The 15,919-nt window shown below is 48.4% G+C and overlaps 1 protein-coding gene across 1 annotated transcript in view; it reads right to left on the bottom strand.

The window, feature by feature from the left end:
- Positions 1 to 13,801, bottom strand: part of IQSEC1 (IQ motif and Sec7 domain ArfGEF 1) — a 128,765-nt gene extending 114,964 nt beyond the window's left edge. Inside the window, exon 1 of the mRNA XM_031065227.1 lies at positions 13,184 to 13,801. Within this exon, the coding sequence (XP_030921087.1) occupies positions 13,184 to 13,260 (77 nt within the window). The 5' untranslated portion in view covers positions 13,261 to 13,801. The remainder of the gene's footprint in view (positions 1 to 13,183) is intronic.
- Between the last annotated feature and the right edge of the window lie 2,118 nt (positions 13,802 to 15,919).

Here is a 15,919-nt window from a genome sequence, read left to right as displayed (position 1 = left end):
ACCGGCCCCACAGGCAGCCATGGCCCCACAGGGCTGGGCACAGACGTGGCCAAGGCCCGCAGGCCTCGCAGCCCAGAACAGGCAACAAAGGCCCAGTGAAATATGTTTTCCTAAAGCTGCTGCAGTCCAATGCAAATAAGATCAACCCTAAGGCCTCATTTTCCTTTTGGAGTGGGGCTGTTTTCTCAGGCAGGCACAAATGCCCTCATTCATCAGGCCTGCAGGACAAGTGGCCCAGTGTGTGCAGGCAGGGGCTGTGCCCAGTGTGGGGCACTGGGGTGGGCAGGGAGGATCCCAGCAGGGCAGCACCCAACTCCCTCTGCTGCTCCACAGCACAGCCAGGCTCATTGGAACCTCCAGCCAGGGCTGCACAGGCTCCAGAGCTTCACAGAAAAGAGAAGAGACAGAGAGGGAGAAGGACTGGGATGGATGAGAACCTGAGCTGCAGGGGTTGCTGGAGTCTCCCTAAACACAGGAATAGTTCCAAGGTCTCTGAATTGTGTCACAAAAGCAACTTAGGGTGGTAGAGAACTTTTTCCACAAAGGAAAACTCAGTTTTTTAAATTCTCTTTAACTTCTTGGTGTAGTTGCCAAAGAAAGATAGGATCTGTCAAAACAACCAAAAACATTAATTGAAAATGCTCTTGTTACTCTGCATCTTACTGCCTGTGAGAGCCACCAACAGCTCTATAAATAAGCCCTGCCGTGAATAACTCAGCTAATATTCATCCCACCCTACACAGCACTAAGGTCACCGATGAAATAAAGAACTGGCTGTTTACAGGACATCACAGTTTGCATGTCAAACTTCAGGAAAATCACCACACCCAGGCCTCTGAGGAACTTTTAAAGTTTAGTTTTCCTAGGATCATCCACCCTCAGGGCTGAGGGGTTTGCACAGGACTTGTCTCAGGCAGTTCCAGCAGCACCGAGGCTGGGATTAACATCTGGGCTGCAAAGACTGCACTCATGTGCTTCTTTCAGGCTTTCCCTCTACTTCTGGTTCTAAACCCAGATCATAAATAAAATTATTTTTATCTTAATCGAATCGTCTCTCGGGGATTATTGCCAAATTCTATTATATTGACTCTGCTGGCAACTAAGGGATTTCTTAGCTTTATTCTGGTACCCTGATGATAAAAAGCCTTCCACAGTCTCATTCTGAGTTGTAATGAGAGTCCATGCTGGAATTCAGGCTCTGTAAACTATTTCCTCAGCCTGAATAATTATGCAGTGTGAAATGCAGTAATTACTTGGATTACACGACCTCTCCAGGGGACCTGGCATGGCCAAAGGTACCACTTAGCCCACGCAGCTGCGTCCCCCCAAGAAACCAAGGCCTGGGAGTGGGAAACTATTTAAAAATATACAAAAATCGCGGTGAGGATGCACAATCATCAAGTGTCTCTCATTCCTGCCATGAGCTCTGCTGGAATCCTGGGCAGCTGCTCCTGGCAGGGAGCAGTGTCCAACAGCCCGGGCTGTGCCCAGCCAGGCTCAGCACCCACAGCCCAGCCCCTCCTTCAGCCCCTGGCTTTGCCCAGGTGGGCTCACAGCCCACTCCAGCCTGGAGGCAACAGCCACTGAACCCAGGGGTTTATCCTGCCCTAAGAGCCACCTTCTTCACACCCCCCTTCCCTGCAAGTGATGCTTGCAGAGTGCCAAGAACAGCTGCTCAACCTCTGGACTTGGGAGACAGGACAAACACAAAATTATGACAGGCAAGCATTCAGGAGAGAAGCAGAATTTTTGAATTTTCACTTGCTAAAATAAAGTTTCTTTCATATTCCTATTTTCTCCTGCTTGCAAATGAGACAGAAAACTACATTTTCCTGGAAGATTTCTTTGTAATAACCATATAATTTTCTTTTTACACGTTCAGTATCAGTCTGAGGAAGAAGAATTTACCTTAACAGGGCTCGCAGGCTGCTGAGAGTTAACTCTGCAGGGAGCAGGAGCCCAGCAGCAGCACGGGCGAGCTCCCACACACGCACCTCTCAGCCTCCCAAAGAAAGTTTTACAAATGCCCCCGTACCTGATTGTCCTGACAGAAATGCAGTATTTCCACATCAGGTTCCACATGGCACTGCCATCCCCCTTCATGGCCTTGCCCGTGGTGTTTGCAGGGGAGAGGATCCCAGAGCCCGGCACGGGGCTCGGCAGCGCAGCAGAGCCAGCCCAGCTCAGGCAGCAGCCCAGCTCTGATTCACCAGCTCCAAGTGATTCCTCCGACCTCCACTCAAGTGAACTCCCAGGGAAGGCAGCTTTCCCATCTGAAGGCTCGGGTTACTCCTTTCTCCGTGATTTATAAGATTCGGTGTTTACATTATTTGCAAGCCAGCAGAGATTATTAGAGGCTGTTCAGAAAGCTCCGTGTTACACTCGCTGCTCTGAGCTGCCAAGTCAGAAAACTCTACCTAGGCAGCACCTGCAGAAAGTTATTCCCATTTATTCCACTTCAAAAACCCCCCAGCCCAGTAACACTGCCCTAGAAAATCCCTTACAAGAGCTGTAAGTGCTAACCCAGGACATGCTCCATCAAATGCCTCGGGCTGGAGGAACCCTCAGCTGTTTGCAGAATTTTCTGTGTACTGTAATAAACTTTTTGGTGCCAAAAAAAAAAAGTAATGAGTCATTTTCCAAAGCTGGATTTGAAGGCATACAAAGAAGTCCTGGCTTTCAGTGGTGAGTATCAGCTGTGACACTCAGCCTGGAAATGACAGCAACAGTAAAATGGCAAGATCTGATTAAAAAGAAACCCCAAATCAACCAACCAACAAAAAAACCCAAGAAAACCCAAGAACCCCCCAAATCAACCAAAAAAAAAACCCAAAATAGATTATGTATTGGAATCCTTTTGCTGTGCTGAATAAGTTCAAACACACAGCATTTATTGCCAAAAGTTTCAATGAATTGAAGCCCCGGCACACACTCACATGGCAAAAACTTTAGAAAAAAGTATTGGTACTGTTGTTGTAGAGACCAGCCTTTAAATCCTGCCCTGGCATCTCCAAGACCACCCTGCAAGTCAGAGCTGTTGCTCTGACAGATTAAAAGTTCCCTGAGCCTTTGCTCAACCCACACTCCCTTCTCTGCCCAGGTCAACAGCACCATTATCAGGGGCCCTTCTGGACATCAGATACATGTTTATATTATAAAACTTAATTAAGCAAGAAACCAAGTTCATGCTGTTTCTTCACAGAGCAGAATCAGCCCGTGATTAACTGTCTGTTTGCTGTTGCATAACTCCATTTTCTCTAAGGCCATTTTGCCCAGGGTCTCGTGACTGTTCCCACTCTTTGAAATACATTCTGCTTTGGGAGTTCCTGATAATTGCTCCTGGAGCAAGCTATTGATGGCTGGTTAGGAAAAGTCACACCAAGGTCCACAGCACACTGTACATTTAAATCAGCTGCCTTAATGAAGGAAAATTACATTAGAAAACTTTTATACATCTGTTCCTAACATAATCACAGAAATACATTTCAATGCTGGAAAAAGCTACGTAAGTTCAGGCAGCACAGCTGAACCCTATCCCTTCCCTAACTTCAGAGATGGAGTGCCTACAGGAGAGATTTTCTGGTTTTTGTACCCTGTGCACTTGCAAGATTTCATATGGCATAAATAAAGTCATTATATAAAGAGAATAAAAGCAGTAGTTTCTTTCCTGTGCAGCACAGAGGTATCAAACAGCACCCTCAGCTGTGTCAGCTCCCTCCCTCTCTTTGAGCTCAATCCTGAGCCCTTGGTGTAATTGATGTATTTAGATTACACCCTCCTTGATTCCCCTGCAGTCCCAATATTTTGACAGCACCAACATCTGCAGGAACAGTGTTTTTATCTGTCTCTAAAGATAGATTCAGTGGAAGAGATCTACAAGAGAGCAGAGTTTTCATCAACTCCTTCAGCCACGTTTCTAAATTTTACGCACAACCAGTGACCAAAGGAATTAAAACAACGTGGGAACATCATGGGGCAGAGGTGAGATGCTGCAGGGGACTGGTTTTTGATTTGGTTTGGTTTTTAAATCGTTGCTGCAGCACTTCCCATGAAAACCAGACCATTAAATAGTGTAGAGAGTATTTTAGGTCTTGAGCTGAGCTTGTCCACTGATTTCCCAGAAGACCTGGACAAATTCAAGTAGTTTCTCCTCCAAACAACCAGGGAATATTATTATTTTTGTTATGATTATTATTATGATGATGCAGGAAATATATATAATTTAATACACACCCAGAAAATGCTGCACACTGTGCAAATCACACCATGAGCTAATATAAGTCATAGCTCAGTTCTGTGATTAGATCTCTGCTGTGAGAAAGTGCTATTTATTCTGCCGCAAATACGAAGAAAGGATTGGTGTGAGATGCTCCTTGGGATGATATTTGAGGGGAATATTCAAGGCCACAGCATCCTGCAGAGCCCAGGGAGGGCAGGGCCTGGCTGGATGTGCCAGCAGCACCAGGGAATAGCTGCTGATTGCTGTGAAGAACTGGAGATTAATAGAACCTGATTCTGTCTCTCATTTTCTCTAAAAGCAGCTCCTCTGGGGTATCATCCCCGAGGAGGTCCCAGAAGGGATGGCCAGGAGGAACTGGGCACATGAGCTGTTTGTCAGTAGCCAGAACAATCCCACTGAGGAACAGAGGAGCTTTTCCAGGAGCAGCGGGACACTGAGGCCCTTCTGTCTGGGCTGTTTACTTCCCTCCCCTTTGTTCCAGCGACATCACCGTGCCCCAAACAAGGCACACATATGCATGTCAAGCGATTTCACTGTTTGGAAGCCTTGTTTGCCTTCCCTTCAGGACAACCAGGATGAGCCCCAGCACTGCAGGGGCCGTGTCTGCCCTGGACATGGATTTTCCATTTTGTGCACCCATCACCACCTCTTGTCACCACTGCAGTGACACTGCACCCCACACTCACACAGGTTGGGCTGTTTGGAGCTGCCTGCCTGGGCTGTTCCTCCCCTCTGGGTGTGGATGAGAACTTCATCGCTTATCTCTTCCCCTCGCAATCAAACAGATTCCATTTGCAGCACATCACTGCACCCACCCGAGCTCAACTCCCCACACAGATTTACTCATTTGCTGATTTTTTTTTCCTCCCTGGAAACCTTTCCTAGCTCTGCCCTGCTTGCAAGAACCCACAGCAGCTCTCCCTCCCTGCAGCCCTGTGTGTGGGGACCCATGACAGTGCCCCATGGAACACAAGCTCTTGAGTCCTCCCGACCTGCAACAGGAAGGTGCAAGGAGAAGTTCTGCCTCCTTCCAAAATTTCTTCCCACTTCAGGACAGTTCTTGCCAAACCCAGCATCACTAGTGGCCACACTGGATGCCTTGGACCTGCTTGTTGCTGCCTGCAAACCAGGGAAAACATTTTGCATCTCTTCTAGGAGGAAATCTTTAATTCCAACAGCCACAATCACTGACTCAGAGATGATGCTGTGGCTTTTGGGAGCTGAGCGCACCGTGGAGGCAGCTGAAGGTGGGTTCCCCTGAACTGCAGGGTCAGCAGAAAGGCTCTGCTCAGCTGCTGGGGCTGCAGGGGAGCTGCTGATGCAGGAAGGTTTGCAGCAAGGCAGCCTGGAACACCAAGACAGACACACAGCTTTGGGTCTGCTGACTGCACACAGGAGCAGGGAGCTGCTGGAGGCAGGGAAAACTGTTGGAAGAATCAATATCACAGAAACACTGGGAAAAATTCACCAAGTTTGTCAAAGCCCTCAACTTGGCCACTGCCAAGCACATGCCACTCATTTTAGGAACAATAATGGGATTCTCCCAATGGTTTTGATTCCTAAATGAACCAAGAGCATTGGAGAGAGTTAGAAATCCCCCAAAATCCCAGTGCTGGGGGGTGGGGAGGGAAGGAAAAGCAGAATGGAGTCACAGAATCATTTAGGTTGGAAAAGCCCTCAAAGACCATAGAGCCCAACCATTCCTCAGCACTGCCAAGGCCAGCACCGATCCACATCTCCAAGTGCCACATCTAAATCCCTCCACGGATGGGGGCTCCACCACTGCCCTGGCAGCCTGTTCCAACCCCTTCAGTGAAGAAATTTTTCCTGATATCCAACCTAAAACCTCCCCTGGCACAGCTTGAGGCCATTTCTGAGGAACGGGAGGTTTTTAATCTATTTTCTAATTTTCACACTGGAAACAAAGCTGCTGCAGGCAAAGACACCACAGGGGACATAAATCACTCTAAGTATTTAAAAATGCTGGAGCTGAGGTTCCTTTACAAGTTGGAGGTGGTGTGTTACTTTTAAATGCTATTAATAGAAAGGCAGGGCTCAATTTGGAGTCTCACACTCCATCAGTCTCCCCCCTCTGGAGATCCACTCCTGCTTGGCAGCAGGGCCTGCAGGAGGATAAGCAGAGCTTGGTGGGTACAAGCAGGGAGAGGAGCCCAGAGCAAAGCAGCACCCAGGACAATGGATCTGGTTTGGATTTGGATAAAGCTGAGTGCCCTGCATGGCAGCATCCCCTCAGCCACAGTGTGGGAGGTGATCAGTGCTGCCCCTGTGCCCAGGCCCAGCCTAAGTGAGCTCAGCACAACATCCCTGCCACAGGGAACCTGCCCTGCTGCAGCCCTCAAGGGGGTAGAACACAATTTGCCTGGATTTTTGAAGCTTTACCACAATGAAATGGTCCCAAACCAGGATTTGACAGCATTTCTGTCCTGATATATGTTACATTTGTAGGTCATTTGACAAAAGGAAAATGTGACTGCTGGAGCCAGCCTGGTTTGGGTTGTCAGTGCAGTCCCAGACCTATTTTTAACTTAGGTAGCACTCCCCTCATACAACAGCTATTACCAATTAAGGATTGCAAGGAGTCGTACAAATAGATGGAGTTTAAATCTTTCTTTGAAAAAGCATTCTGGCTTTTTAGACTACTTGGGGCATCTTTAACTCCTCAACCTGCGACAAGCCAACATTTTGACTTAGGAGGTTTTAATAAAATATCTTCACCACTATTTTCTTCCCAGCCTTTGCTGCATTCTCTTCCATTCCCTTTGCAACCTCCTTTGCTGATTTTTCACAAACATTCCTAAGGAAATGCAAACCCTGGTGTTTCCTGGGAGCTGACAGCAGTGACATGCACATGCCAGTCCTGCTGGGGAACAAAGCCAGCCTGGACTTGGCATTTTGGTAAAGGGCATCTCCCCTCACCCCCAAAGGCTGGAGAGTTTGGGATCCTTGGCAGAGCCCTTCCAGCACCCTCCAGGCTGCAGCTTCTGAGAGACTCCTGGGATGTCTCCAGGCCACCACCGGGCTCCCTGTGCTGTGACTCAGACTTGGACAAGGATCAAAGGGAACTCAGAAAGCTTCCAATTCCCCTCTGCAGGGCACGGAGCCAGAGGCACAATTAAAATGTGACTGCTCCAGGGGCTGCCCATCAGCTGCATCCAAATACAGGAGAGACTGAGAGGGAAAGAAAAGCCTGGCAAACTCTGAGTGCTCCAGGGATCCAGCTAAAGAGCAGGAACGCCCAGCACAGGCACCCCAGTTCCAAAAGATCCCCACCAAGCTGTCTGTGGAAGGTTAAAATCTGTGCAAGAGTGAGGAAGGGAGAACCTGAGGGCTCACAGATGGTTTCTGGGTGAGAGGGAAGGGGGTGGAGAAATGGAAAGTTTTAGGAACTCTGGAGAATTGATGTCATGAGGACAGCAGAGAGGCAGGGGAAAGGTGGGAAAAGATGAAGGAAAGGTGGAGGAGAGGCAGGAAGGGAAAAGGCAGGAAGGGAAAAGGCAGGGGAGAGGTAGGGGAAAGGTGGGAAAAGGGAAGGAAAAGGGAGGGAATAGGGAGGGTGAAAGGGAGGGGAAAAGGAAGGGAAAAAGGCAGGCACACACACAAGGAACTGTCAGGTCTGAAACCCAGTTTAACCCAGCTCCAGCACTGGTCCAGGGATGCATCACAGCCCCACAGATTGGTGCAGGGTTTGGCTCAGCCGTGCCCAAATCCCACTGCTCACCTCAGGGAAAGCAGAGGTGTACCAGGCAAACCAGAAGTGTGGATTTCAGGCATGTGAGCAATGAACACCTGCACAAAGACTCCTTCAGACACAGAGAACAATTAATAACATGGCAAGGAAGGCTTCCACCAGTTTAGCAGGTATTTGGTGTATTTTCATTGAAATTTCTCAATTTGGAATCACTTCCCCGAGCACAGAGAAATCCTCTGATGGCTTTTAAGGCCTTTTTGCTACTTTGTGTGTTTATTTGAAGGCTTGCTCCTGATCATTTTTCTGCTGACTGTGGGAATACTGCAATGTGTGCTGTTTGCAGGCTGTGCTTGCAGAGGGGGTGGATTTGGGAGGTGGGGGAAGCTCTCAGCTGCTCTGCAGCTGCAGCAGCCTGGCCAAAGGATCCTCTGGAGAGGGAGCTGCTCCAGGGGCACATGACTCAGCCCTGCTCTGGATGAAGTCACTGTCGAGTGAAAGCAAACTCTATTTGTTTCTACCAACATATATGGTGAACTCCAAATGCAAGTTCAAGGCAGAGCTCCAGTAATTCTCCCCACCCACTTTGCTTTTGTTTTGTTTGGGATGCTGCAAAGGAGCTCAGTTTAAGTGACAGCAAGGAGATGCACAAACCCACTGACATCACTGCCCAGCACTGTGCAAAAGCACTTCCCTGCCCTCATGAACCAGAACGTCAAGGATTTTTCCCTTTACTCCTGTTCCTGAGGTCTGTAATTAGTGTGCAGCCATCACCTCCAGGAACGTGGCATTATAGGATTGTATACGAGTTCTTCCCCCTTCATTAAATCTGTTCTTAAATAATGAATTTAATTATGTAGTGACCCATGGCCAGGGAGTTCTTTACACCTTTTTTTATGCTGCCTTCCCCTTAGAGGAAGCAGCAGCACGCTCTGTGCCAGTTTCCCAACACATCTGAAGCCACCTCACACAACCCCAGAGCAGAATCCATGCTGGCAACACCAGGAATGAGGAACAAAGCCTCTCAAAGCACATTCTTTTTAACAAAGAGTTAACCCAAAGGACAGCCCTGACACAGATCACTTCAAGCCCGTGTGCTGCCTTTGAAACAGCATCTAAATTAAGGCTGGCAATTCCTTTCGTGCCTTCAAATGCTACACATTTTTCTAGGATAAGAGAGTGGGAGAGAGGATGAGCGCAGAGCTGCAGGTGCCCTGCAGAGTGCAATATCAGAGTGGCTTCAAGGAGCTTCTGACACTCAGATACTCTGATATTCCAGGGTGGCAGCAGTAAGCTGCTCCTAACAAGCCAATTCATGAAAGCATTTTCATTTTTAATCAACACTGAAACATCCTCATGGGAATGAATCATACACCAAAATACGGACCTATTTTGCCCAGAGATGGGCTCAAGCACATGAATCACCCTATCCTGAAGCAGGGTGCTGGAACTGTGAGTCCCAGCTGAAGGGTGGCAGAAACAATTCCAGCTAATCCCTGGCTTCAAAGAGCCAGCCACCTCTCCCTTTGTTTATTCCACTGGGGTGGCTCATTACAAATGGCCCTAATTGCTCTGGAAGGGACTCGTGCCTCCTTTAGAGAGACCAAACTGATGAAAGAAAAATTGAAAATGACAAGAAATAATTTAAAAACAGTTTTGTTTGCCAATCAAGGCATTCCAATAAAACAGCCTTTACAAACTTGGCACTTGCTTTATGTTTTTTGAAATCCTCCTGTTTTAGCCAGAAGAGAGAAGACATTCTGGGAGAGAAAATCTGCAGATTACAGCTGCCCTCGGTGCCAGTCACACATTTCCTCACCTTCTGCTTGATCTTTAATGCAATGCTAATGGTAACAATTTCTAGCCTGGGCTATTACCCACCAGCTGGCAGCAGCACAGCACGGAGCTTTCGCCCCTGGCTAAGGAAAATCTTCACTTTCACATGCTAAACCTGGACTCACATGGGTTTATAATAATCCTGGAAGTAAAGCATGAGACGTTCATCCTGCCAAGCCCGCAGGAACCTGACAGTGATTTGCTCATCTTACACTTTAATCTGCCACAGAAACACATCTCAGCACCCTCTGTGTTTGCATTCAGAGGGCACCAAAAGCAGCCCTCAAGGGAAGGGCTCTGACCAAAATGCACTCGGAGTTACTGGCAACTGAAGAGCACTGAGATCTCATTTTCATGAATCACTGAATTACCAGACATTTCCTGGAGCAGGTTTCTACCCCAATCCCCTGAGTTTGCTTTGTGCAATTTGCTGACACTTGGATAAATCAGTTTATCTGCAGGTTTACAAACACATTACTGGAGGCACAAGCACTGTTACCTTGCAGTAACTTCGTTTTGTGAACATACATGGGATGGGCAAAGTCCTGGTTACTGCAGGTGCTGCCAAATTCGAGGAACAGACTGCAAGTGTGGTTGGTGAATTTCTCCCAATTTCCTCCTCCCCTGGCTGTGCTGAGAGAACAAACTCCAGAGAGGCTCTCTCTGTACAAGTGGTGTCTGCCCTTACCTGGCTTTTTTTTTAGGAGTGCCACATGCCCAGCTTGCTATTTTGGAGCTGGATTTTTTACCCTGTATACATAAATAAACTTGAAAACCTGTCCTAGTTCTTCTTTCTCCCATCACCCAGGCTCAGTGTTTGCTTGCAGTGCCCCAGCTGGCACTGCAGCCACAGCCAGGGAGGGAGAATGGATAATTTTCCTTGTCCCCATCTCTCCCAGCCCCACAGCTCTGGGCAGTGGGGCCACCACAAACCCCAACACACCCTGCACAGAATTCTCTTCAAACCCATGGATTTAATCTCCATGGAAGTGCACCCCAGAGCAAGATAAGATTATACCAAAAATCAGAACTGTCCAGGCCAGGCAGCAGACCCAGAATCACTGAATTCTGGCTGGAAAAGCCCTCAAAGATCATCGAGTCCAGCCATTCCCTCAGCACTGCCAAGGCCACCCCGACCCATGTCCCCAAGTGCCATATCCCTGTGTTTTCTGAACATTTCCAGCAATGGGGACTCCACCACTGCCCTGTTCCAGTGCCTGACCACCCTTTCCATGAAGGAATTTTCCCAATGTCCACCCTGCCCCTGCCCTGGCCCAGCCTGAGGCCGTTCCCTCTGCTCCTGTCCCTGTTCCTGGGAGCACAGCCCGACCTCCCGGCTGTCCCCTTCTGTCAGGAGCTGTGCAGAGCCACAGGGTCCCCCCTGAGCCTCCTTTGCTCCAGGCTCAGCCCTTTCCAGCTCCCTCAGCCTCTCCTAGGGCTCCAAAACCTTTCCATAGCTCCATTCCCTTCTCTGGACATGAACTCACAAGAATTCCCTGAATAATAAAAGCTGGAAAACACAGCTGGACATCCCACCATGGAGCAGCAAGTCACAGCTTGCAAAGCAACCAGGAACATTTTCCACAGCTCTGAGCAGTGACTGCAACTGAAAATCAGAGTCAGGCAGTGCACAGAAGGAAGGAGCATGGTCACTCCATGGAAATGTTACCCAAGCCCTGCTTTGGTTATCTGTTACCTCATTTTATACACAAAAATAGGAAATATATACACAGGGCACACACAGATCCTCCCCACTGCCCCTGGGCTCTTTTCCAAGAGCATTTAAAACAATTTACAATCACTAATAAAAAGTAATTGAAAGTCTCCAGAAAGTTTTTTTCTTTCTTTTTCAGATGAACTTCCTTGCATTTAAAGTTTGTTATTCTGCAGCACCTGCTTTTCACACTTGTTTCTGCTTTAACCAACAAATTATTTTGTTTCAAACGTGAGGAAGTCACAACTTTCCTTCAATTTCCTTTGCTTCTCAAAAAGATGAGAACAAAGTGCCTCTCTGTGATGCTGAAGTGCTTAAGGTCTGGTTTTAGTGCTGCTCATGCAGACAGAAGATTCAAGCACATCCAGGCTGTGATGGCAAGTAAATTAATTCTCTGGAAGGAAATAAATGGGCAGCCCTATTGCAAGGGTTTCCATTAGGAGATGTAGAATAACTCCCCAGTAAATTCATTTGCTACAAAGCTGGGATTTTGCCAGGAACCCAAGACAGAAAGCTCGAGTTCAGTATTTATTTGTGTCAAAACAGTCTGGCTCCATTTCTATTATTTTATATGGTTTCTCAGCAAGGAAAACATCACAATGGGCTGGGACTAGGTTGGGAATTTTTTGGCTTGGCAGTGGAATCTGTGAAAAACTCCAAGGAGAGGAGAATAAAGCTATCTTTTGAAACTTCACAAGCCAGTGGTCACAGATGAGGGTCCCGTGTTACTCAATGCAGAAAGTGCGGGGCACCCCCGAAACCTTGAAAAAGATTGGAACAGTTCCCTTTTCCAGCCTTCAGTCGCTGCATGAAAAATTCAACTGCAATTAGCATTTAGTACAAAGCACTTTCTGTAGGCTGACAATAGGTAGCCAGGGCAGAAAGTGTACGTAAGGAGAACGGAATCCTGGTTTAGAGAATCGCCCGGGTTTTGTTCGCAGCAAAGGGATCCCCAATTTCCCCCCAGCAGATTCAAACCCATCCAATTCCCTCTGTTCAGCACCATAAATCAGGAGCAAGGAAAACGAAGTGTAGATTAAAAAGCATCAGGGTAAGTTCAGGGACATGTTAAATGGAATTGCTTATTTTGCTGTTCCATTAAATAGGCAAGCTCAATGCATCTGACACCCAGACCTATTCTTTAGGATCACCATTCACCATCAATCATTTAAGCTGGGTGTCAGACCTGTCTAAGTGAAGTGCCCACTGCTCTGAATGACTCTGATGTGCACTTTGTGCTGGGAGGGAGAGGAAAGATGAACTATTATATTGCTAAATATCTCAGGGAAATAAAGGGTCTTCTCTGCGTTCCATAAATTCCCATGACATTTCAATTAATCTGCCAGTGTCGTGTACTGTGTGGACACTCCAGCACGAGCCACTGTGCCTAAAGATAAAACAGCAGGGAAGAAAAAGTCCTGAGTCTGAGGTGATGCGACCTAAAGTAGAGGTTAAAACCAAACAGCACCCTCACCTTCACATCTGCATGCACAGAGACAACAGCAGCTGATAATTAAAGCAATAAAGAAAAAAAAAAAAAAGAAAGAAAGAAGCAGCTTTACAATCTTTGTCACAAGTTCTCATTAATTGCCTACCACTCCCTTCTCCTCCCAGGAAGCACAACGGGGAGGAAAAACCCTGGTGGCATCATGTGCTGAAGAGCATCGCAGAGTTAACGTTTTCTTACCTTTTATAGAAACCATGGAGAGGCTGGAGACATAAAAACTGCCAGTAATCCAAGCAGAAGGCCTTTAACTTCAGCATTTTCCAGCACTCCTGCCGCCGCCACCGCGGTCTGCAGCGGGCTTTTAGCGACACCAGACTTTTTTGTTGGGGTTTGAATGAGTCAGGCGCGGTGTCCGTGCCCCATGGCGGGGCTGCGGCATCGCCCGAGCCGGGGCAGCCCCGCAGCCGCTCAGCACCTGCAGCCCCCGTGCCCCGCTCGTACAAAGAGCCGGCCGCACAAAGGACACGAGTGCACGGGCGCTCTGTGAGCCCGCTCGCCGCTGGCTCTGCCACAGCCCCCAGTCCTACCGGGATCACTGGTGTTACACAGAAATCCCACTTCTGCTTTCGGCTGGTTTAGGCCGTTCTGAGAGCCCCCCCCGGACTAACAGCGTGGAGAAATCCCAGCTGCGGGCTTTGATGGAGCCTTGGGAAGCATCCTTAGAGCTCCCAGAACTTCGGAAAATGCAGGCAATGATCTCGATGGGCTGTGACACCACTGCCCGGTACCCAGAGCACAGCTGTGATCTCAGCACACGGGGCTGCCGGCGTTTGCCCTTTTCCCTGTTTTCCCCTTCCCCCCCCCCGTTAATCAGCTCCTCCTGTACCAGCACATCAGCTCCAAAAAAAAAAAAAAAAAAAAAAAAAAAAAAAAAAAAAAAGAAAAAAAAAAAAAAAAAGAAGGCAGGCAGGAGCTCAGACCCTCCCGCTCGCACACCAGATTGTGCTTATCTGGTTCCCAACGCGCTTTGCCAGCGAGCGCGGGGGGGAGGATGAACCAACCCCGAAGCGCGGGGCGGCAGCGGGACAGCCCCCGGGGCGCGGGCACGGACGGACGGACAGAAGGACAAGCGGACAGAGAGGCAGGCGGACAGACAGGCAGCCTGCCGGCAGGCACGGACAGCCCCTCCGGGGAATCCCGGCGGAGCATCCCGGGGGATCCCGGCAGCCGCAGCCGCTCCGGAGCCACCCCCGAGCCGCGGGCTGGGTCTGCCCGGGCTGGGATGGCAGAACAGCAGCGTTTGCTACCGAAACCTCTGCCGGGCACGAGAAACGCGCGATGCTTTTGTTCTGAGAAGACACGAGCACAAATCTTTAACAATTTCTATATTTTACCATGGCCCAATTCTACCAACTCCCTCCCCTCCTCCTCCTTCTTTCCTCTCTATCCCAACGTGAACTGCCACGGGTGGAATCACACAGGGCAGGGTTACATTGGAGATTAGGTGGGAATTCCTCCTGTGCGGGTGGGCAGGCCCTGGCACAGGATGCCCAGAGCAGCTGTGGCTGCCCCTGGATCCCTGGAAGTGCCCAAGACCAGGCTGGACAGGGCTTGGAGCCACCAGGAATAGTGGGAGGTGGCTTTAAGGGCTGGGCTTTGAGGTCCCTCCCAACTCACATCAGCCTGGGATTCTGTAAATCTCCTGGGATGGAAGAGACCCACAGGATCATTGATCCAGCCCCTGGCCCTGCACAGCCACCCCTACAATCCCACTCTGGGCACCCCTGGCAGTGCTCCTGGAGCTCTGGGGACTGTGCCCATTCCCTGGGCAGCCTGGGCACTGCCCAGCACCCTCTGGGGAAGAACCTTTCCCTGAGATCCACCCTAACCCTCCCCTGCCAGAGCTCCAGCCCTTCCCTGGGCGCTGTCACTGGTCAGAAACCAGATCTGTGCCCATGCCTCCCTTTCTCCAGGCTCACAGGACACTCTGAGTTAACAACAGCACAGAACTGCTCCATTGCAACACACAGGACTGGCACACAAGAGCTTCAACAGCAATTTATCTTAAAAAAAAAAACTAAATTGTTGCTGTTGTTAAATAAGAAGTGTCCTGAGGGAGACCAATGCTTGTGTGCAGTTTGCTCTAAGTTTACTCTTCCAGCAACTACAATTTAGCTGTTTCTGATTCTGTTTCATTTCTGAAAATCCCTCACAGGAATTACAGAAATACAGATTGCACTGCTGTCAAACAGGTATAGAGGGACTTGAGAGTTCAACAGTCACAACAACAAAACCAAAGCAGAATCTGACAAAATGTTTCAAAACCACTCTGGCACTTGGACAAGTGTTCAAAACAAAACCAACAAACAAACAACCAAACAAAAAACCCAAACAAACCATAAAACACCCCCACAATCCCATCCCTAAAATGCCACAAGAATTTTAGCACTGTTTCAAAAATATGCAGAGAAAACCAAAGCCCTAAGCCTCAACCTGAGGCTCTTTTCCATGTGGACCTATCTAGTTCCCCAAGTGCCTGGATAATAAGCTATATTTAGGGATCTATATAAGCTATATTTAGGGGTCCTGGTTTTCCTCATTGTCACTGTGCAGTTACAGAAATGCCTTGAATCTTCTTAGAAAATTGCCTTGTGTAAGTTTAATTAAATGAAATTATAAATATATGTAAGAACTGGCAGTTTCTTTAGTGCACCAAAGAAATCAGGGGGTTATGCTTAAACAGGGTCACACTTTGTGTGGTATTTCCCTAAAAACACCTTATACAGGACAGGGCAGGTGGTGGGAATGACCAGATCATGAGAAAAGCAACTTGGAGTGAAAAAATATGTTTGACTGGAGCCTTTCAAAAACATATTTTCTTGTGAGGATTCTCTTTCAAGTACCCCTTTCTGTCCTTTCCTTGTGCTGCCTGCACTTATTTGCTGGGATTTCTTTCAGAGCAGCACCAGAGCTGGT

Source organism: Geospiza fortis, unplaced genomic scaffold, assembly GCF_000277835.1.
Source record: "Geospiza fortis unplaced genomic scaffold, GeoFor_1.0 scaffold1079, whole genome shotgun sequence".
Taxonomy (NCBI): Eukaryota; Metazoa; Chordata; class Aves; order Passeriformes; family Thraupidae; genus Geospiza; species Geospiza fortis.
This window is presented reverse-complemented; position numbering and strand designations above follow the sequence as displayed.